This window comes from Stegostoma tigrinum, chromosome 1 (assembly GCF_030684315.1).
Source record: "Stegostoma tigrinum isolate sSteTig4 chromosome 1, sSteTig4.hap1, whole genome shotgun sequence".
In the NCBI taxonomy this organism is placed as follows: domain Eukaryota; kingdom Metazoa; phylum Chordata; class Chondrichthyes; order Orectolobiformes; family Stegostomatidae; genus Stegostoma; species Stegostoma tigrinum.
The window spans coordinates 116,941,810-116,968,172 of NC_081354.1; the positions used below are offsets into that span (position 1 = coordinate 116,941,810).

Sequence of the window (26,363 nt, forward strand, 5' to 3'; positions counted from 1 at the left end):
CCAATGCCTGAGATAGACGGTTAAGTATTCATAAGTAGAAATGGAGAAACCTAGAAAATAGGAGCAGGAATAGACCATTGGGCCCTTTAAAAGCACAGCAGCCTTGAGTATCATCATGGCTGATCATCTAACCCTGTAATCAGTTCCATTGTTTTATAAATTGTTGATAAATGGTGGATACTAGGAACCTGAATAGGAGGCCACTGCAGCATAATTTAAAATTCTTGATCACATCCAGCTTTTCACACTCTGAGGCAAAAATGTTTCCCCACAAGCTCACTGTCTGGAAAACCTTTTTTAAAAATTAGATTCCTTACAGTGTGGAAACAGGCCCTTCGGCCCAACAAGTCCACACTGCCCCTTGAACCATCCCACCCAAACCCATTCCTCTATAACCCACACACCCCTGAACACTGTGGGCAATTTAGCATGGCCGATCCACCTAACCTGCACATCTTTGGACTGTGGGAGGAAACCAGAGCACCCGGAGGAAACCCACACAGACATGGGGAGAATGTGCAAACTCCGCACAGACAGTTCCCTGAGGCTGGAATTGAACCTGCGTCCCTGATGCTGTGTGTGTTTGCAGTGCTAACCACTGAGCCACCGTGCCGCCCCAATCTGTTTAGTTTTAGTCTATAGTGTTTCATATACACTAGACGTAATTAACCATTTTTGTTGTAACTAAATACTTCTCCCCCCAGTTATTTTCACTGTCTCTCACATTCCAACCCAAGTGCTGGTATTCCGATTCCCTTCTGGTAGTTGCAGCGAACACCGTGTCTTAGCACCTGCTGTTCTGCCTGACAAATTGAAATGTTATAGATTGTGATATGTAGTGTGTATTTGTACAAGACAAATTGCTTCCCTAGCTTTTAGATCATATTGTTTAATCTGGCATTGCGTGCCAATATATAACCTGCACCATGCACATTAACTGCTTTAAAATGTGGAAGGAAATCATGTGTAACATTCCCAAGTTTCGAAGTAAGTTCAATTATTGCTGCTGTGGATTAGTGGTGCCTTAAGTATCCTTTGTCAGTAAGCATCAATTGGCATCAATATCATGAAGTATGACAACTGCAATAGAATTATACAGATTTAGAAAGCTAGTAAGTGTGGTACAAAGCGAGCATTCTTCACATGCTTCATAAATGAACTAATTGGAGATAAGTCGTACATGATGTCAGTGTGATATTTAATTTTCCATTCCTTTTTCTGAATGTTTGGATAGATTAATTTTTTTTTAACAAGTGAATCACTGCAGTCAGCATTTCATCTGCCCTGAGCAGTAGGAGTCAATGGAATCAAAGTCAAGATAGGCATGCTGTTATCTGAAGTTGTCCAAATGCTTGCAATATAAGTTTTAGAGAAAAGTATTTTAAACTCTTGATGCCATGCGTGGCTTATTAACAGTTTGAGCATTTAAGAATGCATTTAAGTCTTGCTAACTTGGATGAAATAGGGAAAAGAGTGAGCTACTTAAAATAGAGACTGTAAGGAGCTAATTATAAATCCATTTGTATTTTAATTTGTAGATTTTCATAACATGGTTGCATTAACTCATGCTCCACAACTGTTCATCCAAGTATGCAGAAAGCTCATTCGAATTAAAAAATAAATTGATACAAAACACTTGGCTGCTATGTTTCAATTTTTTCAGTCCAAGTGTGAGAGCCTGAGTTCAGCGGCAACCAAGGAAGCTCCCCAGATTGTGAGCTAATCAACTGGTTAAGAGCTGATCAGTGAGCTTCTTGACCTTTCACAGGCCTTGCCGGAAGTTCCCAGCCAATCAGTGGCTGGCAGATCCTAGGTCCGAAATCGATCAGTCAGGCTTAGTCTTGAAGTGATATTCCTAGGCTTCTCTGGTTATGAGTTGAGAGCAAATGAAGGCTACCACCAAATATGGAAGGCAGGTCGTCCTATTCAGGTGCCAGCCATATCAGTCATGAACCCTTTTCTTGTTGATTGGGAAGACCAGAAATTGGGCATGTTGAGGCCCTCAGCTGACTTAATTGATGACTTAAGGGCCTTAATTGTTGGTGAGTTGCAACAATTCTTGGTGGATTTAATTGATGAGGGGGCAAGAAGAGGGTGAGGATTTCTCCAGGGCAACTTGCCATTTATGTCTCCTTTGCACTATTTCTATCGCCACCCTCAGCGAGGGAAGTGTTCTTTGCCCAGTGTCTATAATTCACTTCGTAATGCATGCAATACTTTGACTTGGTCTTGCTATGTCGTAAAATGAAGTGGTTAAAAACATGTCATTGAATGATCAGAGATAATGGGAACTGCAGATGCTGGAGAATCTGAGATAACAAAGTGTGGAGCTGGATGAACACAGCAGGCCAAGCAGCATCAAGATGCTGTTTGGCCTGCTGTGTTCATCCAGCTCCACACTTTGTTATGATTGAATGATTGGGTTGCAATTGTGTTTTGCTATACTAAAGAACATAATTGAGGTACAGGTCTCAACTTTAAAGTTTTATCTCATTTCAGGTATATATTAAAGTGATTGATACAAATGACCATCGCCCTGAGTTTTCAAAGCCAAAATATGAAATAAATATCCCAGAAGATACAATTCCTGAATCTGTAATTTTGCAAGTTAGTGCCACTGATAAGGATGAGAAAAATAAGTTGATTTACATCCTTCAAAGCAGCACGGATCCAAGCAGTCTGAAGAAATTTCGGCTGGATCCATCCACTGGCATTCTGTTTACAGCTGAAAAGCTGGACCATGAGACGAAGCACCAACACATTCTTACTGTTATGGTGAGTGTGATACTCTTTGAAGAAAATGTATTTTCTTGATTCATTTGTGCTTTTATCACAGTCAATCCCTTTAATGATTTTGTGAATATATACTTCTGAGTTATTTTTAAGCCATCTTTCACCAATTAAGTTTGATTATAAACAGAAGATTGAGGGACTGGTTTGATTCTCTTTAGAGTGAAATATGGCAGTACCAGAGACTGGAAAATTTCTCCACATCTGGAACTTGTCACTTTATTCATGTGCTCTGGATTTATGATTTTGTAATCCTTTCAGCATCACTGTTTCAACTCCGCTGGAGATCTGTTACAGTCATGACTGCATCTTAAGGGTTGAGACTGCGCAGCAGCATTTAGATGAAATGTTCCTAATGTACCTGTGAGTGAAGGGTTCCATTGCAAATGTACATGTACACCCATTTATGCATACAGAAGCTGCAGTGCAGAACATAGCCAGCAATTTTGGGAGATGGCAGTATGCATTTAAGAATCTGAATTACCCATGCTGTCCACATAATCTTCCAAAATTATGTATAAAAAGAGATCTAGTTCTTCCATTGGAAGATGCTGAAAGAAACCTTCTTATTGATACAGGTCCACAGCAGCTATGTAGGAGAAATTAACATGCTGGGGCCTATCTGTATTGATCCTTGATTCCCTTGGGATGATAACAGAATTACATGGTGTTCCTTGGGTGACTCACTGTGAGGATTCTCTCTTGGTGAGGAGGGCTGGTAGTATATCAATGAATTGGTTGAAGAGAACACCTGTATTGTAGCTAAATTCTCTGATGATATGAAGGCAGGTAAGAAACAATCAAGAAGGCAGACTGCCCAATTAGAGTCACCAGTTTTCCCTCCATTCTAATTTTGAAGAGAAAGCAGATGAGGATAGCTGTTAAATTGTCAACAGATTTGTTTTTGTGACAGTATGCGTTATTCATTTCTTCCCAAGGTCCGGGATCAAGATGTTCCTGTCAAACGCAATTACGTGAGAGTCATTATTAATGTTGAAGACACCAATGACCATGCCCCGTGGTTTACTAGTACCTCCTATTCTGGTCGTGTGTATGAATCTGCTGCTGTTGATTCAGCAGTGCTTCAAGTTACTGCGCTGGATAGAGACAAAGGCCAAAATGCAGAAGTTACTTACACTATTGAATCAGGTAATTTTCATTTTCCTTGGCTTGAGACTTGAGCTACTGATCATATAGTATGCAACAAGAAAGGTGGAAACTATCCAGCAGAACAGTCAACAACTGTAGAGAAGAGTGAGGGTAATGTTTCAAATGTGTCTCCTTCTTTAAAGCTCTAAAGCTAAGGACAATGTTTCAGTGTTTGTTAGAAAGGGAGAGAGAAAGCAACATTTAGTCAAATGATATTGAAGGAAGTTAATAGCTTGAATAATCTCAAAACTACTGGATAGAAGATTATTAGAAAAATAAGATATTGTGGGCGCGTTAAATATGAAAACAAAGGCCTGGTTAGTTTGTGCAAACAAAAAGGTGAGAAAATGGGAAAATTTGAGAATTTTCTTTCAAACTCCTACTACGTATATTTTTCAAATGAAAACAGGAAATACTAACTGGCTACAAATACCTGATGTCTATGTAGCATGAGAAATAGACCAATTGCTGGTTATGTAACACCCTACTTACTCCTCATCCTCTTTTCTCTTCTCCCCATACCCCGTCCCAAATTGATCATATAGCCAGATACAAAACTGGTCACATTTTAACTTGACAGAAAAACTGTACCTCTAACTAGCACTCAGTTCTGTGGAGTAAATTCAGGTGTATAACCATTGAGAATGGAAAATCATAGTGCGCTTTCACAGCCATATTGCTAATATTGCACCCCTGGTGTTTCATGTTGATGTCTGCAGATTTGTTAACTTCCATCTGTTGTGTCCATTTTCGTGTTTGAATTAGCATAAATAATAGGATTGTGTAGCAATGAATCTAATTGACACAATGCTAACTTATAGAGGCATTTTTCCTATTTTCCCAGTATTGTGGTTTGTATAAATAACAAAGAAACCGGAGGTGGAAAGCATAGTGAATTTTGGGTTAAGTATATTGCAAGCACGTTCCTTAGATATCTGAAATGATTTTGGCATTATTTATGATACAGTTTTAGTTTGTGTCAAAGGCTAAAATTCTGAAAATCAAATACCACCAAGTAGTGAAGTATTTTGATATTTTATCATTATATAGAATACATTTTATAACATTAGTGATTCAAGGTTTGTTTTTAAGTTTGAAATGGTTTGACTATGCGAGTTACTTTCACGTCTGGCAAGCACAGCGCAGGGTAACAGTCCAGGCATTCTTAAATTGAGCTGTGGATCCCGTTACTCATTTTAAATAAAGGGCCAGATTTTTACCTTGGAAGCAGAAGTCAGGAATACCGTAAAATCACTTGCCATGTTTTAATTCCAAGAAGTTGAGGATGGATTTGAATTGGGGCCACTAACTCCAAATGCTGGCACAAGATGGAAATGGAGGTAGATAAATGCTATGATGCTTGGATTTCCACTCAGTTTTGTTCACAATTTGTAGGCGCCCCCCTCGCTCTTTCCCCCACAGTTTATTCTCTCTATCCTCTTTACATCATCAGTAAGTTTAGATTTCAAGATTCACGATATTGTAGACAGTGCAGATGATAGCCTATCAAGGTCCCTTTGTAACTTTATGCTAAATGCATATGCAAAACAGTGGTGGATGGAGGTCAATGTAAGCAAGTGTGTGGTTATCCATTTTGAACTGCAAAAGCGCAGGTCCGGTTTCTTTCTAGATGTTATGAAGTTAAATACAATCAAATTCCAGAGAGGTCTGGGGATACATAGATCTTTAAAATAGCATGAATTGATGCAGAAAATAAACAAGAAGGCTAGTGGAGTGTGGCCTTTTCATCTAGAGGATTGGCGTATAAGGATGCTGAAGTAATGCTGCAGCTATACGTATGTCTAGTTTGACCCACTTGCAATACTGTGAGCAGATCTGTGCACCAGGCCTTGGGAGCATACACTGGCCTTGGAGCGAGTACATCATTAGTTTACAAGAATGATACCTGAACTTCAGGGGTTAATCTATGAGGAGAGATGAGATATGTTAGACCTGCTTTCTATAGAATTTAGAAGATTAAGGGGTAATTTGATTGAAGTTTTCAAGCTATTAACAGGAATACAGTGTCAATACAGTCAGGCCTGATGAAGGATTCCAACCCAAAACATTGACTTTCCTGCTCCTCTGCTGCCTGACCTGCTGTGTTCCTCCAGCTCCATGCTGTACTGACTCTGACTCCAGTGTCTGCAGTTCTTGCTGTCTCCAAGCTAATTTGTTGTCACTCATTGGAGATTCCAGAATTAGGGACAAAGTCATAGAATCATAAAATCTCTACAGTGTGGAAACAGGCCCTTCAGCCCAACAAGTCCACACCGATCCTCAGAGCATCCGACCCAGATCCATCCCTTGAAAACCCACCTAATCTGTACATCCCTGGTCACTACAGGCAATTTAGCATGGCCAGTCTACCTAACCTGAGCATCTTTGGTCTGTGGGAGGAAACTGGAGCACCCAGAGGAAACCCACACAGACACAGTGAGAATGTATAAATTCCACATAGACAGTTGCCGAAGTTAGAATTGAACCCGGGTCCCTGACGCTGTGAGGCAGCCGTGCTAACCACTGAGCCACCATGCCAGGTTTCTTCACAAAGCAACAGGCCAGGTTGCTGACCAAACAAAAGTTCTGACAGAGCAAACACAAACTGCGTTTCCACATTTTTCTTTTAAATTATTTGTGAGATTTGAGTGTTGTGAGCATTTATTTTCCATTCCCCAAATTAGTCATTGCTGTGGGTCTGTGGTCACATGCAGATCTGGATGGCAAATTCCCTTCCTTAGAAAGGACGTTTCTGAACCCGAAGGGTTTCTTATGGTAATTAGCGCTTGGTTACTCGGTTGCCACTGGACGAGTTATTGTTCAGTTTTTTAAAAAATGAATTTAAAACTTCACCAGAAATTTGAACCCTTGCCTGCAGAAAGTTAGCCTAAGTTGCGGAGTGCTAGTCACCGACATTACTACAACATTCCTCTTATGGGGAAGTAGCAAGTTTCAATGTGTCAATATCAGGTCATTGCTTATAGATTCAACAAGATATTGTGGAACAATTTCTTACCCAGAGTGGTGAGAACGTGGAACTGTTAACCACAGGAACAAAAACCAGCAACAACTGAGGTTAACCACAACAAATAGTCCAAGAATGAAAGCTGAGAGCAGGCTGCAAGAAACCTGTTATGGCACTTCCAACTCAGGGAGATTTGGTTTCATTGGGGGTGGGCGGAAAAAGTACCAATACACATTAAAAGCTCCGAGTCTGAGAATTAAGGCCAGGAGAGATGTTTAGGAAAGACTTTACTCACAAAGTGTAATAGACGATTGAAACTCTTCCACAAAAGCCAGTTGACGCTGGGTCAGTTAGTTTTAAATGTAAGATTGCTTAATTAAAAAAAATTACTAAAGTACTAAGGGATATGGCCCAAAGGCAGGTATGTGGAGTAAGGCCACAGATCAGCCATGGCCTCGTTAAATGATGGAACAGTCTAGAGGGGCTGAATGGCTTCCTTCTCTTCCTGTGTTCCAGTATTCACTAGTTACAGAACTTTTGAGCCCTATAATAACACTGGCCTTTGAAATGCCGATGTCACTGTACAGATGGTCAATCTATCAATCAAAAATCAGTGATCTGCTGAATCATATAACCACCGGTTCAGTCTTCAAAGGTTTCAATATATTTACCTTTCGACCCTTCATTGCCACACCAGGCAATGAAATTCAAGCATTACTGTTGACGTTTTGACCCAATAATGGACCCAGCTTTGTAGGGGTTGTTTAGGATTGTAAAGGGGACTTTTAGGTTTGTTTGACTGTTTTACGAACTTTTAATAACTTTAGCCTTCTTTGAAGAGTTTAATTTTCAATGGCTGTTTGTTTATTTATACAGGAATGTGTGTTTACAGGATGGAAGATTTTTCTTGCAATATAAAAGACTATTTTATTGATTGTTTTATGAATTTCTAAAAGGCATTTCTTTTCCTAATGTCTGTTTTGAATGTCTGTTTATTTTTACAGTTCAAAACATTTCATAGGTATGTTTTGTTATTATCAGACTCGTTGATTCTGTAACTAGATGTTTGAAGAGAGCTTCAAAGGTTGAGCAGGTCCTTTACAGACATTAATGCCAAATTCTCCTTACTATAGAAATCTGAAGAATACTTGATCAATTAGACAGCGAGTCTTTTTAATGCATCCCAAACACTTTCTAAAAACAAATTGCTATTCACTTAACATTTAAGAAGAAAGCTCTATCAACAACCACAACACTAAGACATACTTAAATTATAATCCCTCGCCTAAGTATAGAATGTGAAGTTGACAACCCGTGTAAAAATGGCTGCCAGATGGTTCCTGACTTTAGTGTAAGGATGTCTGTGTTCTGGAGCCATAAACTGTCTCCTCCAAAACTCTGCTGGTCTCTGTCAATTTTTCAAGTGGTTTGAAGTTCTATCCATGCAATGAGATAGGCGAGGACACAATTGCTGAGTGTGAGCTCGTTATGACAAGGACACAGACGTCCCACAGGATAGGAATGGACAGCAATCCTGAATTTGGGGCACATCCACCATTTGTAAGTTCCTAAAACTCTGTTCCTACGCAACATTTGGGTCACAGAGTTATAAGTGTTCCTAATTCTAAGAGATTTGATGGTGGTGACACATCTGGATCCTGTTGGACAGGAGAAGAGAGGTCCTAGAACTTAGATTACACTGCATCCCTATTGCAAATATGATGTAGACGCTTAATGGTCAAATGTTGCCAGAACTGTGCCATCCCTCATAATGGTGAGGGTGCCCAATTTGTCTGCATAGAGCTGATGGTTTAGAACCTTTACATTTGTGTCGTGTGTCCTTGTACAACTTAATTTTGATGTGGAGACGCTGGTGTTGGACTGGAATGAACCAAGTCAAGTCTCTCAACGCCAGGTTATAGTCCAACAGATTTAATTGAAATCGCAAGCTTATAGAGTGCTGCTGCTTCATTGGATGAAGTAGAACAAAGTGCACAGGCACAGAATGTCTATGCAGCGAGTTAATGTTAAGATAATTTCAGGCAATTAAGAGTGTCAGAAGGTAATTCAAATGATGTGAGTGAAATGTCAACAGGCTGAATAACAAGTCTTTTAGGTGATCAAAAGTGTTAAACAATGAGAGCTACATGTCATCAGCTGAATAGTAAGTGAAGGGATGACCTGTGATCTGATTAATAATGATAAAAAATGGGGTGGCAGCAGAGATAAACCAAATGGCTGGAATAACATGATAGGTATAAGAGCCTTCTAACAGCTGCCTAACCTCAGAGAGACCACCATTTGCAGCAAACAACCCAGCCTTCAGGAGAACAGCGACTACAGTGGCATACAACCCTGCCATGGCAACCTCTGCAAGACATGCCAGATCATCACCATGGATACTACTGTCAAATGTGAGAATACCACCCACCATGAACACGGTATGTCCTCATGTGACTTTGCCAATGTCGTCTACCTCTTACGCTGCAGGAATGGATGCCCCGAGGCATGGTATATTGGCAGACGTTTTAACAATGGATGAATGATCACCACACAACAATTGTCAGGAAGTGGGGAGAACACTTCAGTGGTCCAGGACATGCAGTCTACGATCTTCAAGTAAACGTCCTTCAAGAGACACCACAGAGCAGAAACTGATAGCCAAGCTCTGTACCCATGAAGGTGGCCTCAACCATGCTCTTGAATTCATGTCGCACTATATGTAACCTCACCATTCTGTTTGGTATCTGTAAAATCTTCTTCCATTGTGTTTTGTCACCGTCACCTTAATAACTTTGATCTCTCTATCTTAGTTTGTATAGTTTTGGATTATTTGTTACTTTGGCTGGACCCTCGGCATGTGACTGTCATACCTATCTTGTTAGTTCCAGACCTTTAGTTTGTCTTTGGCACCATCCTTTTTTTTATTTTTTGTAGTTATTAGTCTGATCATAGGTCATCCGTTCACTCTACTCTCACCGTTTGTATTTATCTTTTAACATTTTAATGGCCTGGGATTATCTTACCATTATATGTCTGTATAAAAATTCTGAGCCTGCATGCTTTCCTCCACTTGGCCTGATGAAGGAGCAGCACTCCGAAAGCTTGTGATTTCAAATAAATCTGTTGGACTGAACTTGATGCCATGTGACTTCCAATTTAATTTTGCATGACCTTATTATGCTATTGCTGTCAGTTTCTTCAAGCCTTTGGTTGATAAACTAGTACTCAAAGAACTGTTGGAGAATTTCCTGGGAAAGGTTTGTGCTTACCAAATTTATAATTTTTTTGATCCTGCACCCCCTAAAGATACCGTGTTTTGGCACAAGATAGAGAGAGATGAAAGGACAACAGTGAGGCAAGGATCTGTCTTTAGTCAGAACACACAGTGATTTATCTATATGTGTTATAATTTGTCATAATACATATATGTTTTATTTTACAGGAAATGCCGCCAACAGTTTTGCCATTAATCCAGTTCTGGGTACTATTGTTGTTGCAAAAGGTCTGGATCGTAGTACACGGAGACAATATGAACTTACCATTAAAGCAACTGATGGAGGAATACCTCCAATGAGTGCAATTACTACTGTTCGCATCTTTGTGACCATTTCTGATAATGCTGCACCCAAATTTGCAGTGAAAGAGTACTATGCAGAAATAAGTGAAGGAGCTAATATTGGCAGTTTTGTCATCCTGGCAACTGCATCCAGCCAATCAACAATTGTTTATGAAATTAAAGATGGAAATGTAGATGGTGCATTTAACATTAACCCTAACTCAGGTGTCATAGTCACTCAAAAAACACTTGACAATGAAGAACTGGCTTTTTACCGGCTTACAGTTCAAGCTACGAATATGGCTGGCTTATCAACCAATATTACTGCTTTAATACAGGTGCAGGATGAAAATGACAACATGCCAGTCTTCACTCAGTCAGAATATGTTGGAATCATTAGTGAGTCTGCCTACGTCAACAGTGTGGTTCTGAACGACAAAAATACTCCACTCGTAATTCAAGCCACAGATGCTGATGAAGGATCCAATGCTCTTCTGGTTTATCAGATTGCTGAACCATCTGCTCAGAAATATTTTGCCGTTGATCCCAGCACAGGTGCTATTCGTGCAATCCTGAAGCTAGACTATGAGGAGACCAGTATCTTTCATTTTACTGTGCAAGTGCATGACAGTGGAAATCCACAGCTATTTGCAGAATATGAAGCGAACGTTACCATTCATGTGATTGATGTAAATGATTGCCCTCCAGTATTTATTCAGGAAATGTATGAGGTATCTCTCCTTGTGCCGACTTATAAAGGAGTGAGAGTAGCTGTTGTAAATGCCACGGATGCAGACTCTGGTTCAAACGCAGATCTAATTTATTCCATAATCGATGGCAACATAGGTGACAAGTTCTCCATTGCTGCAAAGACAGGACTGATTTCAGTGAGAAACATGACTCAGCTGAGAAGCAGGTATGAGCTTACAGTTAGAGCTAGTGATGGAAGATTTTTAAGCACCACATCAGTACATGTCAATATAAAAGAAAGCAAAGAAACCAACTTGAAATTCACACAAAGCTCATATTCTGCTGTGGTGAAGGAGAACTCTACAGACGTTAAAACTATAGCTATTATTACCACAATGGGCAATGAAATGAATGAACCGTTATTTTACCATATCCTTAACCCCGATAACAAGTTTAAAATAAGCCGCACTTCGGGTGTTCTTGCAACCACAGGAGCTCCCTTTGACCGTGAAGAACAAGAAGTGTATGATGTTGTAGTTGAAGTTAGTGAAGAAAAGAAATCATCCAGAGTTGCGCATGTTGTTGTGAAGGTTACCATTGAAGATATTAATGACAATGCTCCAATTTTTGTGAACTTGCCTTATTACGCTGTAGTCCAGGTTGATGCTGAAGTTGGTCGTGTTATTCGCCAAGTCACTGCCATAGACAAGGATGCTGGTAAAAATGGAGAAGTTTCCTATTACCTCAAAGAACATCATGAGCATTTTCAGGTGGGACCATCAGGGGCAATATCATTGAAAAAGACTTTTGAACCCAGCCTATCAAATTTGGAGATTGTTATTGTTGTTGTAGCAAAAGATGGAGGAGAGATACCATTTTCAGCAGAAGTTGAAGTACCTATCACTGTTATAAACAAAGCCATGCCTGTATTTGAAAAACCATTTTACAGTATTGAAATTCCTGAAGACATCCAGCTGCATACTCCTGTTGTATACGTTCAGGCAAACAGTCCAGAAGGCCCTCGCGTCATTTACAGTATCACAGATGGAGATCCTTTCAATCAGTTTACAATCAACTTCAACACTGGAGTTGTGAGTGTGATTAGTTCCCTAGACTTTGAAATGCATCCAGCTTATAAACTAACAGTAAGAGCAACAGATTCACTGACTGGATCTCACGCTGAGGTATTTGTTGATATTGTGATAGAAGATGTCAACGATAATCCTCCAGTGTTTACAGAGAGAAAGTACACTGCCACTCTGTCTGAGGCTTCTGTGGTAGGTACTTCAGTGGTTCAGGTCATTGCTACTGATTCAGATTCAGGAATGAATAAAGTCCTTTACTACCAATTGGTAGAAGATGAGACCAAAAGTTCTGAATATTTTCACATTGACAGCACCAGTGGCCTCATTTTGACAGCACGAATGCTAGATTATGAACAGATTCAGCAGTACAATCTCCTTGTTAGAGCTCTGGATAGTGGAAAACCCCAACTTTCAAGTGACATTATTCTCACTATCCACATCACTGATTTGAATGACAACCCACCATTGTTTAATGAGCTGTTGTACGAAGCCTCTGTAAGTGAGCCTGTAACCCGTGGGCATTTTGTAATGCATGTTCAGGCCTCTGATGCAGATACGTCTGATGTGGAGAAACTTCGATATTCGATTGTCTCTGGCAATGAGCATATGAATTTTGCAATTGATAGTAAATCTGGCATTATTACAGTTGCAAACTTGCACAAACAGAATTTGGAGGCGGTTTACAATCTTGGTGTGTCTGTATCAGATGGTGTTTTCCGAAGCTCAGCAGAAGTTCGGGTGAGCATTATTACAGCTAATTTCCACAGTCCTGTTTTTGATCAAGCCAGCTATGAGGTAGAATTGGCTGAAAATTCAGATATTGGTACCCTGGTGACTGAAGTAAGAGCAACAGATCAAGACTCTGGCACATATGGGCACATAAGTTATTTCATTGTTAATGACTTCGCAAGAGAGAAATTTTCTGTTGAGCAGGAAGGAAAGATTTTCACATCAGAGAAGTTGGACCGTGAGAACCCAGTAGAGAAGGTAATTGTCATCAGTGTTATGGCAAAAGATGGTGGTGGTAAAGTAGCTTTCTGCAACATCAATGTTATACTCACTGACGAAAATGATAATGTGCCTCAGTTCCGAGCTACAGAGTACATGGTGAACGTTGGTGCATATGCTCCAAAGGGATCTTCAGTCATTAAGATTGTAGCTTCAGATGCTGATGAAGGAAGTAATGCAGACATTGTATACACCATCGAGGCAAATTCTAACAACGTTGAAGAAAACCTTCAAATTGATTCAGTTTCTGGGCTCATTAGTACCAAAGAGAGTCTGGTTGGGCTAGAAAACCACTTATATACTTTCTTCGTGAGAGCCAAAGATAGTGGAGTCCCACAGCAAGAATCTCTTGTCCCCGTATATGTTAGAATACTCCCACCTGAAGTTCCACTTCCAGTATTTCCTGAGCCCTTCTACACATTCACAATCTCTGAAGAGATCAATATTGGGACTGAGATTGATGTTATTCGAGCAGAAAATGGTCAACAAATAACATACAGCCTTGTGAAGGGAAATACCCCTGAAAGCAACGTGGATCAAATATTTGCCATAGAACAAGACCATGGAAGGTTAAAAACTGAAAAGAAACTTGATCATGAAACAACTAAATGGTACCAGATTACAGTCATGGCACAATATCGCTTTGAAGAATATGAAATAGTTTCTTCTGTGGATGTCCGTATTCAAGTGAAAGATGAAAATGATAACGCACCCGTTTTTGATTCTAACCCGTATGAAGCCTTTGTTGTCGAAAACCTACCTGAAGGAACCACAGTTATTCAAGTAAAAGCAACAGATCAGGATTCTGGTACAAATGGCCAGGTGACTTATAGTTTAGCTCAATCTCAGGAACTTGATCATATACTGGAACTCTTCACCATTAACAGTGAGACAGGTTGGATAACTACTCTGAAAGAATTGGACCATGAGGAGCAGAAGAAGTACAGTATCATAGTAGTAGCATCTGATCATGGGGAAAAGGTGCAATTGTCCACGTCTTCAGTAGTGGACGTCACTGTCAGCGATGTGAACGACAATCCTCCACGCTTCACTGCTGAAGTCTACAAAGGGACTGTGAGTGAAGATGACCCACCTGGTGGAGTGATAGCCCTCTTGAGTACGACAGATGCTGACACGGAAGAAGTCAATAGACAAGTTACCTGCTACATTACAGGTAAAAGTTTTGTCAAAGTACGGGTGTTTTGTGCAGATCGTGATGACTGCATATTATGTTAACAATTTTCTTGTAAAATGTGCAATAATGTTTTAAAGGTTGGATAGGGCTGAAATGTTAACCGTATGAAAATTATATTTCCCATGCGCTGCTTTTAGATCTAAATCATTGCATTTTGTTTATCTGCAGAAGGTTGCTGAAAACAAGTTCTGTAACCTACTACAGTAATTGCAAAATCCCATAAACGCACCATATTTGTTAGCTCTGAAGTTTCTAACCAAATAGATTTTCATTCAAAGTTCACCCATTTTGTACCTTCATTGTTGGGAAAACTGGTACAGGAAATCAGTTTTGGAGACCAACATCCTTTACGCAACAAATGCCTTAAAAAAAAAAGTTAAAATATTCTTTTGCAAATAAAAAAAATCACAACTAGGCAAGGAGACATCAGGATCTGTCCATGACTTTGTCTAGGTAATACTAATGCAGCCCAAGGCCCAATTTCTGGCCATTCTCTAGCATTTCAACTTCCGGCACACATCTTGTGACAGTCCCCATTTTTGAGGATGTAATGGGCTGAAATAAATTTCTGCTTTTTGTGTGATATAAGTGTTTAGTAATTTTATATACATGCCTGTAATACTCTAATTATAACAATCTACCCCAGAATATTTCACTAAAATTGGCAGGTTGTTTTCTGTAATTGGGCATATTAAATTTTGAGGTGAAAATTGACATACCTGAATTCATTTGTTTGAATGTGCATGTATCCAAGAACTTTAGTTCAGTGTTCCACTTAGATCTTCACTCAAATATAGGAATTTGAATACACAGTGAGTGTTATTAATATGGTACAGGAATGACATGGTATGTGTAATTTAAAATGTTATATAGTACTGCCCATGATTTGCAGTGCGTCTTGTGCTGTCATTGAGGTCCACAACACAGAAAAAGTCCCTTCCGCCTATCAAGTCTGTACCAATCAAAAATAAGCACCTAACTATTCTAATCATTTTTTTCAGCATATGATTTACAGCCTTATATGTCTTGACATCATGTGTGCATCTAAATACTACATAAATGTTATGAGGGTTTCTGTCTGAACTATCCTTACAGGCAGTGAGTTCCAGATTCTCATCACCCGCTGGGTGAAAACATTTTTTTTCTTACAGCTCCTCTAAACATTTAATCCCTTATGCTAAATCTGTGCTCCTGGTAATTGATCCTTCCACCAAGGGGAAACGTTTCTTCCTATCTACCTGTCTCTACTCCTCTCAAATTTACACATCTGAATTATGTCCTGCTTCAGTCTCCCCTGCCCAAAGGAAAACAACTGCACACCATCTAACTTCCCTTCATAACTAAAACTCTCCAGCCCAAGCAACATTCTGATCAATCTCCTTTGTACCCTCTTCAGTGCAATCACATCCCTCCTATTGTGTGGATCCTAGAACTGCTCACAGTACTGTATCTGTGACCCAGCCAACCTTTTGTACAATTCCAGCATACCTTCTCTGCATTTAAGCTCTGTGCTTCAATCAATGAAGGCAAGTATTACACATGCTTCCTTATCCACTTCAGCTACCTATCCTGCTGTCTTAAGGTCCATCTGATCCGTGGCGCTTGCTAGAGTTCTACTGTTCATCATGCCTTCTTTGTCCTGCTCACACTTATATGAATTGAGTTCCATTTGCAACTAATTAGCCCCTCTGTATCATCCTGTAATCTAAGATTATCCACCTTGCTGTTTACCACCCCATCAATTTTCATATCATCTATGAACTCTGATCAACCTTTCTACATTCAAACATTCAAGTCTCAATCATTTATATAAGCCACAAAATGGCAACGGCCCTCACACTGGCCCCTGTCGAATCCCACTGGACACAGACTTCCAGTGCTTACAATGCTTCCCCTGCAGTGCTGTATACAGTTTTGGCCCCTGTATTTAAGAAAGGATTAATTACTATTGGAGGCAGTTCAAAAGAGATTCACCAGGCTCATCCCTGAGATGATGGGGTTGATTGCTCAAGAACAGCTAAATAAGTTAGGCCTTTATTCTTTAGAGCTTAGAAGAACGAGATGTGATCTTATTGAAACATGAGCCAAGTACGAGAGATGTTTGCAGTAGTGGGGAAGTCTCGAACTAGCAGAGTTATCGAATAAAGGGACATTCGTTTAAAAGTGAGGTGCGAAGGAGTTTCTTCCAGAGGGTAGCGAATGTGTGAAATTCTGTACCCCAAAGAATTGTGAAGGCTAGATCACAGAAAGGATTTAAAGATGAAGTGACCCACTGCCCCCTGCTGTCCTGTGATTTGTGTGGCTGGAAAGAAAGCTATTGCTGGGCACCAGAAAACACAATATCTGCAAGGGAGGCATTGGGACAGGGGCATTACATAGGGCAAGAATTTAGGAAACAAGAGGACCATGCCCATACCGTCAGTATCAGCAGCTTGTACATGGGAATGGCCTGGGATTTTACGGGACATGAAAATGCCATTGTAAACTGGTGAAGAGGAACAATTTTCTACTGAGGGTGAACTAATGTTTGGAATACTCTAACTCGACAATCGTTTCATATATTCACAGCTGAGTGAAACGTTTTTGACTGGCTAGGGGATCACAGTTTGTGGATGACTGGCAATGAAGTGAAATGGAGGCCTGATTGGATCAGTCATGATTTTATTGAGAAGTGGAGCAGACTCAATGGGCTGAATGGTGTACTCCTAGTTCTTCTGTTTTTGTGTTCTCCCATAACTCCCTCTTACAGAAAGTGTCAATGAACAGTTGCTTCTTTCCAAAGAACGAGGAATTGAACATGAGGGTGATGGCCTTTTGAGAGGAGTTTTTTTATATAGAATCCCTACAATGTGGAAACAGGTCCTTCGGCCCAACAAGTCCACACTACCATCGAATAAATGAGGAGGCAACGGCAGGTTTGCTGCTTTCTCCAAAAGTGAACAGGTCATGAATTGAAACCTCCTGTACCCAAAAAGAATTTAACTTTTCAGTTTGATAGCTCTGTTATTTGTGACCAAACAAAAGAATTTTAGACACTTAACTTTGCCTATGACTGGTCTCTGAAGCATTAGGTTAAACAAAGTAAACTGTAAATTTGGCAAAACACCATCTTTTACAGGACAGTTGTTGAACTGTTTGGTCCACTAGTTTCTCCACTGCTCTTTTCTATTGTCGGTGGGTAATTTTCTAGCCTTGTATCTGGATAACAGTGGACTTTCTTTGAGATGAAAGTATGGATTTCTTCACCACATGTTTATAAATTGTTGCCAAAGTGATGAAATGGCAGATTATCATAGGAGGGCATAGCATTAGGGTCATTAACTTTTATTGTTAGTTTGGAAACGATTGTTATTCACATTTCCATGCATTCTGTTTTGAATAGTACAAATAATTCTTCTTTGTGTAATGAATTTCTGTACTTGTGTTCTACAGATTTTTTTTGGTATTTGGATTGAAGTTATAAAAGTTGGCCTTTTCTGATTACTTATTGAGCTTTGTTTACTGGAGCACTCCCACTTGAAGGCACACTATTGGGGAGTTGCTGATGGACTGTAATTGATTTGTTCAGAAAGCTTTGATCGGAAACAAACTTTGTTTGCATGTTCAGTAATGTGTTATTAATTAAACCATGTACAAAGAGCAGTGCCCCTTGATAAGAATTTGGCTAGATATCCTGAAATTAGCCATGCTTTTCATGGTGTACAGCCATGATATAAATGATTCTACGCTGCATTTTATTTTAATGTTATAGCCTAAGCCCACAATCAAAACCTGGCAAGAAGAGTTCATTTTGCTTTTGTTCTCCACCGAGATTGTGGCTGGAATCTAAAATTGCTAGCCAGCATTAAAGTTGCAAGATAACAAAATGTGAGGCTGGATGAACACAGCAGGCCAAGCAGCATCTCAGGAGCACAAAAGCTGACGTTTCGGGCCTAGACCCTTCATCAGAGAGGGGGATGGGGTGAGGGTTCTGGAATAAATAGGCAGAGAGGGGGAGGCGGACCGAAGATGGAGAGAAAAGAAGATAGGTGGAGAGGAGAGTATAGGTGGGGAGGGGATAGGTCAGTCCAGGGAAGACAGACAGGTCAAGGAGGTGGGATGAGGTCAGTAGGTAAGAGAAGGAGGTGCGGCTTGGGGTGAGAGGAGGGGATGGGTGAGAGGTAGAACAGGTTAGAGAGGCAGAGACAGGCTGGACTGGTTTTGGGATGCAGTGGGTGGAGGGGAAGAACTGGGCTGGTTGTGTGGTGCAGTGGGGGGAGGGGATGAACTGGGCTGGTTTTGGGATGTGGTGGGGGAAGGGGAGATTTTGAAGCTGGTGAAGTCAACATTGATACCAAGATAACAAAATGTGAGGCTGGATGAACACAGCAGGCCAAGCAGCTTTTGACTCCTCCCACTTCCTACAGACTAAGGGGGTGGCCATGGGCACCCGCATGGGCCCCAGCTATGCCTGCCTCTTTGTAGGTTACGTGGAACAGTCCCTCTTCCGCACCTACACAGGCCCCAAACCCCACCTCTTCCTCCGGTACATTGATGACTGTATCGGCGCCGCCTCTTGCTCCCCAGAGGAGCTCGAACAGTTCATCCACTTCACCAACACCTTCCACCCCAACCTTCAGTTCACCTGGGCCATCTCCAGCACATCCCTCACCTTGTGGACCTCTCAGTCTCCATCTCAGGCAACCAGCTTGTAACTGATATCCATTTCAAGCCCACCGACTCCCACAGCTACCTAGAATACACCTCCTCCCACCCACCCTCCTGCAAAAATTCCATCCCCTATTCCCAATTCCTCCGCCTTCGCCGCATCTGCTCCCACGATAAGACATTCCACTCCCGCACATCCCAGATGTCCAAGTTCTTTAAGGACCGCAACTTACCCCCACAATGATCGAGAACGCCCTTGACCGCGTCTCCCGGATTTCCCGCAACACATCCCTCACACCCCGCCCCCGCCACAACCGCCCTAAGAGGATCCCCCTCGTTCTCACACACCACCCTACCAACCTCCGGATACAACGCATCATCCTCCGACACTTCCGCCATTTACAATCCGACCCCACCACCCAAGACATTTTTCCATCCCCTCCCCTGTCTGCTTTCCGGAGAGATCACTCTCTCCGTGACTCCCTTGTTCGCTCCACACTGCCCTCCAACCCCACCACACCCGGCACCTTCCCCTGCAACCGCAGGAAATGCTAAACTTGTCCCCACACCTCCTCCCTCACCCCTAACCCAGGCTCCAAGATGACATTCCACATTAAGCAGAGGTTCACCTGCACATCTGCCAATGTGGTATACTGCATCCACTGTACCCGGTGCGGCTTCCTCTACATTGGGGAAACCAAGCGGAGGCTTGGGGACCGCTTTGCAGAACGCCTCCGCTCAGTTCGCAACAAACAACTGCACCTCCCAGTCGCAAACCATTTCCACTCCCCCTCCCATTCTCTTGATGACATGTCCATCATGGGCCTCCTGCACTGCCACAATGATGCCACCCGAAGGTTGCAGGAACAGCAACTCATATTCCGCCTGGGAACCCTGCAGCCATATGGTATCAATGTGGACTTCACCAGTTTCAAAATCTCCCCTTCCCCCACCACATCCCAAAACCAGCCCAGTTCATCCCCTCCCCCCACTGCACCACACAACCAGCCCAGTTCTTCCCCTCCACCCACTGCATCCCAAAACCAGTCCAGCCTGTCTCTGCCTCTCTAACCTGTTCTTCCTCTCACCCATCCCCTCCTCTCACCCCAAGCCGCACCTCCATCTCTTACCTACTGACCTCATCCCACCTCCTTGACCTGTCTGTCTTCTCTGGACTGACCTATCCCCTCCCCACCTATACTCTCCTCTCCACCTATCTTCTTTTCTCTCCATCTTCGGTCCGCCTCCCCCTCTCTGCCTATTTATTCCAGAACCCTCACCCCATCCCCCTCTCTGATGAAGGGTCTCGGCCCGAAACGTCAGCTTTTGTGCTCCTGAGATGCTGCTTGGCCTGCTGTGTTCATCCAGCCTCACATTTTGTTATCTTGGAATTCTCCAGCATCTGCAGTTCCCCTTATCTCTGATACTATTAAAGTTGCAAGCCCTGTTTTCTATTCAAGTTGAAATAGAATGTGAAATCAATTAAGAATTTTTTTAAAAATGTCACCACCAGCACATTACAGCCCATTTTAAGCAATAGAAGTTCTTGCTTTCTGGGATGTCTTTACTACTTAGATTCTGTTGACTGGACTGTATTTTTCAATAACAAGTAGGCAAAGTACCACTAAATGCAGTGTTTGGCTACGTATGCCAATTACCTGTGCTCGATTCCCAATCTATGCAACAGCTCATCTTGGAAATTGTGTCAGTTGTTATGCTTTGTTTCCAATGCAGACATAAAGATTTGTGTGTGGGCTAAATGCTAATCGCTGCCTTGTGTCTCCTCTTAGATAAGTTCCAATTAGAAAGTATATGAGTTGGCATGTTTGGTAATAATTTGGACCTGACTATGAATCTCTTCACATTCAGCAACCTGCTGAAATTTGCTATCTAGGCTAAAACTCCCAAAAATTATTTGATGACCATCAGAAGCGAGAAACACATCGCCTCATAATAAAGCTGTTATGTTCAGTTCTTTAACGCTTAGTGTTATCTATCCAAGTTGACTCCTGACAGATTTTATACCAGCAAATGTGACACAAATATTTTCGATATGGTTCAAAGTATTTGTCAAATAAAGGCATCAGTGATGAGAAGTCGTCATTACCATTCTCCTTGATCTGGTAGTATGCTCATACCTGCCAATTTTAAATTAATTTTCAGGAGGCGATCCTCTGGGGCAATATGCAATTGAGCACATTCAAAATGAATGGAAGGTTTATGTCAGAAAACCTTTGGATAGAGAGAAGAAAGATCATTACCTTCTGAACATTACAGCGACTGATGGGACATTAGTGGCTAAAGCTGTAGTAGAGGTTAAAGTCCTTGATGCAAATGATAACAGTCCTATTTGTGAGAAGGTGAGTGTTGGATGTGCAGAAGTCTTTGCAAACAATTAATATATTAATGCAATGTATAACAGATAAGCTATAAGTTCATAATTAATTCCTTATTTGTAGAAGGCCTAAGGAGCATTACCAAATTGCAACGTCATTATAAGGCAGAAATGGACTATTTAGCCTATTAAGCCCATGCCAATGTTAATAGTTTACAGCAGCCTCTGTCTACCTGCCTTCATCTTACTCCCAGTCTTTTCCTTTCTTTCTCATATGCAAGCTTTGCCTTGAATTCAACTACAGCATTCCCTCTGCAACTATTCCTTGAGCTTGAGTTTCACACTCTAACCTCTGTAGAGAGCGATATTTCTCCTGAATTTGGAGTTTACAGTATCATGTGGATTTTATTTTAAATTCTTAATTCTTTAATTTCATAAAGTTCAGCTTAAATTTTTGATGTTATTGTGTATTTGGGAATTGTAATGAAGAAAACTATACAAAGTAAATTCAGCCTTTTAAAAGTTTATGGGACAATATCCTTATCTGGCTTAGTGACACAATTCATCTGTAAGAAACGGATGGTGTTGCTCAGTTGTGAATATGTCTATAAACAAAATGCTGGATAGGATTCATGAAAAGCTGATGGCACACTTGATAAGAACAATTTTTTTAAAAAAATCTTGTGCATTTACTCTTCACGTACATGAAGCTAAATGATTTATTCAATGGCCTGATCCAAAGAGTAGGTTAAAGAGAATTTTGCTTTTTGTAGCTTATTGAGCAATGTAATCCTTCACATCTCTTTTGTTCCTATGCAGAATGAATCTTAGCTCCAGTCTAAAGATCATGATTTTATCCTCCTTATAAATGACTGTGCTTCACTGTTTCTCTTCCAGCGGAAGATTTCATGTTATATTTTTGACACATTTGTTTTGGACAAAATCTTGCTCGGTGTTAGTTTACCTCTGTACTAAGAGCAGAAATTGCATCATGACATGAAGGAACCACAGATGCTAGAGATCTGACATGATTTTTAATATCAAAGGAAAGGAACAGGCTGGTCATTATGGGAGACTTTACCTTCCCTAACATTGACTGGAAATGCTATAACTCTAGTACGTCGGATGGATGAGTTTTTGTCCAATGCGTGCAGGAGGGCTCCCTGACACAGTATGTCAAAGGGCCGACAAGAGGGGAGGCCACACTGAATCTGGTACTTGGTAATGAACCAGGCCAGGTGTTTGATTTAATGATAGGTGAGCTCTTTGGAGAGAGTGACCATAATTCAGTTATGTTTACTTTAGCAATGGAAAGGGATAGGAACATGCCACAGGGCAAGAGTTATAGATGGGGAAGGGCAATTATAATGCGATTAAGCAAGATTTAGGAGGCATAGAATGGGTTAGCAAAATGCAGGGGATGGGAACAATTGAAATGTGGAGCTGGTTTAAGGAACAGATATTGTGTGCCCTTGATAGTTATGTCCCTGTCAGGCAGAGAGGAAGCAATAAGGTAAGGGAACCGTGGTTTGCTAAAGAAATTGTATCTCTTGTTAAGCGGAAGAGGGAGGCTTATGTGACGATGAGACGAGATGGTTCAGATGAGGCGATGGAGAGTTATAGAATAGCTAGGAAGGATTTAAAGAGAGAGCTAAGAAAAGCAAGGAGGGGCCATGAGCAGACATTGGCAGGTAGAATAAAGGAGAACCCTAAAGCTTTCTATAGGTATGTGAGGAATAAGATGATGACTAGGGTAGGAATAGGGCCAGTCAAAGACAGAAGTGGGAAGTTGTGTGTGGACCCTGTGGAGATCAGAGAGGTGCTAAATGATTATTTCTCATCTGTTTTCACTGAGGAACAGGAGAATATTGTAGAGGAGATGACTGAGTTACACGCTACTAGAATTGAAAGGATTGAGGTTAGTAGGGAGGAAGTGTTATCAATTCTAGAAGGTGTGAAGGTAAATAAATCCCCTGGGCCCGATGGATTTTTCAAGGATTGTCTGGGAAACTAGGGAGGAGGTGACGGAGCCTTTGGCCTTGATCTTTGAGTCCTCATTGTCTACAGGTTTAGTACCAGAGGACTGGAGAATTGCAAATGTTGTGTCCTTGTTCAAGAAGGGCAGTAGGAATGACCCAGGTAATTATCGACCTGTGAGCCTTACATCTGTTGTAGGAAAGCTTTTGGAAAGGATTATAAGAGAGGATTTATAACCATCTAGCAAGCAACAATATGATTGGAGATAGTCAGCATGGATTTGTCAAGGGCAAATTGTGTCTCACAAACCTCATTGAGTTTTTTGAGACAGTGACCAAGCATGTGGATGAGGGAAGGGCAGTTGACGTGGTGTACATGGACTTCAGTAAAGCCTTTAAGGTTCCACATGGTAGGCTGTTGGAGAAAATAGAGACATGGGATTGGGGGAGATTTAGCAGTTTGAATTAGAAACTGGCTTTCTGTAAGAAAGCAACGAGTGGTGGTTGATGAAAAATATTCAGCCTGGAGTCAGGTCACGAGTGGTGTGCCTCAAGGATCTGTTTTGGGACCACTGCTGTTTGTCATTTTTATAAATGATTTGGATGCAGGCATAGGTGAATGGGTTAGTAAGTTTGCAGATGACAGTAAAGTCGGTGGAGTGGTGGACAGTGTGGAAGAATGTTGCAGGCTGCAGGGAGACTTGGATAAACTGCAGAATTGGGCTGAAAGGTGGCAAATGGAGTTTAATACAAATAAATGTGAGGTGATTCACTTTTGGAGGAATAATAGGAAGGCAGTACACTGGGTCAAGGGAAAGATTCCTGGTAATGTGGGTGTGCAGAGGGATCTTGGTGTCCATGTACATAGATCCCTGAAAGTTGCCACCCAGGTTGATAGTGCTGTTAAGAAGGCTTACGGTGTGTTAGGTTTTATTGGTAGAGGGATTGAGTTCCAGAGCAGTGATGTCATGCTGCAACTGTACAAAACGCTAGTGCGGCCTCACTTGGAATATTGCATGCAGTTCTGGTTGCCCCATTACAGGAAGGATGTGGAAGCATTAGAAAAGGTGATTTACCAGGATGTTGAGTGGTCTGGAGCGCAGGCCCTATGAAGAAAGGCTGAGGGACTTGGGTCTGTTCTCATTGGGGAGAAGGAGGCTAAGAGGGGATTTAATAGAGACATACAAGATGATCAGAGGATTAGATAGGGTGGACAGTGAGAGTCTTTTTCCGAGGATGATGACTTCAGCTTGTACAAGGTGACATAGCTACAAATTGAGGGGTAATAAATTTAAGACAGATGTCAGAGGCAGGTTATCTACTCAGAGAGTGATAAGGGCATGGAACGCCCTGCTTGCCAATGTAGTTAACTCAGCCACATTAGGGGCATTTAAACAGTCCTTGTATAAGCATATGGATAATGATGGGATAGTGTAGGGGGAGGGGCTTAGATTAGTTCACAGGTCGGTGCAACATTGAGGGCCGAGGGGCCTGTTCTGCGCTGTATTGTTCTATGTTCTATGTTCTACCCTGTTTCACTGCTGTCAAATCAAAGTTATGTGTGCAATGTATGCATTTTAATCTGTTGTGCCAATACTGGAAGTCCTTTGGACACCAAAATGGCTGAGATGACTTCTGTTCTCCAGATGGAACAGGCCTTCAGCTCCTTTAATAGCAGGTCAGGCTTTTATGCCATTTGAATTCTTAAAGGGAATTCCATAGAGGATAACTTTTGTTGTACCTGTTTAAACTTTGGCATTTCTGATTGCCAGCATTGCTGGATATTTATCATACAACACTTCAGTTATTTCATTCAGTGTTAATTAAGCGATGGTGGTAGGAGCTAGAAAGTATAGCATTGCACCTAGGTTATAGGCATATTTCTTTACTAAACCATAGAGGATGCCATGAACATATTTTTTGCTTATTTCTATATTACTAAATTTTGATGAGCATTGGTCAACCTTGTGTCTGATGGGCACACACACTCTTATTTCTGATATAATTGGAAAAACGAGAAAGGCCATTCAACCCAATAAGTCCATTGTTTATGCTGTTTTATCAACTTGAATCCTCATCTTTACCTGATATATCATCAACTCTCTTTTAAGTATGTTACTAAAGTAATAACGCTTTTTCTGCATGTCTGATTTCTCATATTCATGAAGAGAATCTGATTTGTAGTTGTATTTTGAATCTCCTTGAATTTTACTTCGATGACCAAAAGGTGTTTTCTCTCCAATTCCTATCTCTAACAGCATCAGTGCTTCTCAGTCGTTTTCTTCATTGAAAATGAGACCAGCTTTTATAATCTTAAATATTAAGTTTCATAGTCATCACTTGCCAAATCCTGTTCTAATCCATCATGTGCTATACAAGGTAATTCCCAAATTGTACACTGTATTCCAAAGGCGGCACATACAATGTTTAAATAACTGCTTAATTATCAAATGTTGAAATGCAGCACAGAACCTACTTTGCTTTGTTCATATCAACCTCAAAATTCAGTAAAAGATCAGTGAACACAAATCCAGGTTTGTTTTTAATTTCCTCTTCTAGTGAATTATTAAATATTTATCTGTGTTAAAAATCTGTCTCCAGCAATTAGTGTTGAATGATTGCAATTATGTCAAATCATGTCACTTCTTATGTCAATAACATCAGAAATGTTATTATCTATTATGTCTATATTCACTTCTTGTTAACTTGCTTCATTATACATACTCGTAGCCGCATATAAATGCGGTCACCAGTCACAATCAATCTAGATCTATGATGTGGTGATTATACCCTTTCTCAAATTAATGCCATTATTTCTTTAGAAGCATCTAACTGCAACAAGTTACATTTTCTTAGCAACTTCCATTATAAAATTTCTTCATAAAATTCTGAACAACTAGGACAAAGTATGTATTACCTTAAATAGGAACTGAATAAACTTTTAACCCCATTGTCCATCACTGT

At 40.9% G+C, this 26,363-nt stretch overlaps 1 protein-coding gene across 6 annotated transcripts in view; it reads left to right on the plus strand.

Moving 5' to 3' along the window:
* fat1a (FAT atypical cadherin 1a) overlaps positions 1-26,363 on the plus strand; it is a 185,085-nt gene that overhangs the window by 107,576 nt on the left and 51,146 nt on the right. For all 6 annotated transcript variants that reach the window (XM_059648069.1, XM_059648075.1, XM_059648056.1 and 3 more), the window contains 4 exons: positions 2,500-2,775; positions 3,729-3,939; positions 10,350-14,420; positions 21,252-21,448. In XM_059648069.1, coding sequence (XP_059504052.1) covers positions 2,500-2,775; positions 3,729-3,939; positions 10,350-14,420; positions 21,252-21,448 — 4,755 coding nt within the window. The remainder of the gene's footprint in view (positions 1-2,499; positions 2,776-3,728; positions 3,940-10,349; positions 14,421-21,251; positions 21,449-26,363) is intronic.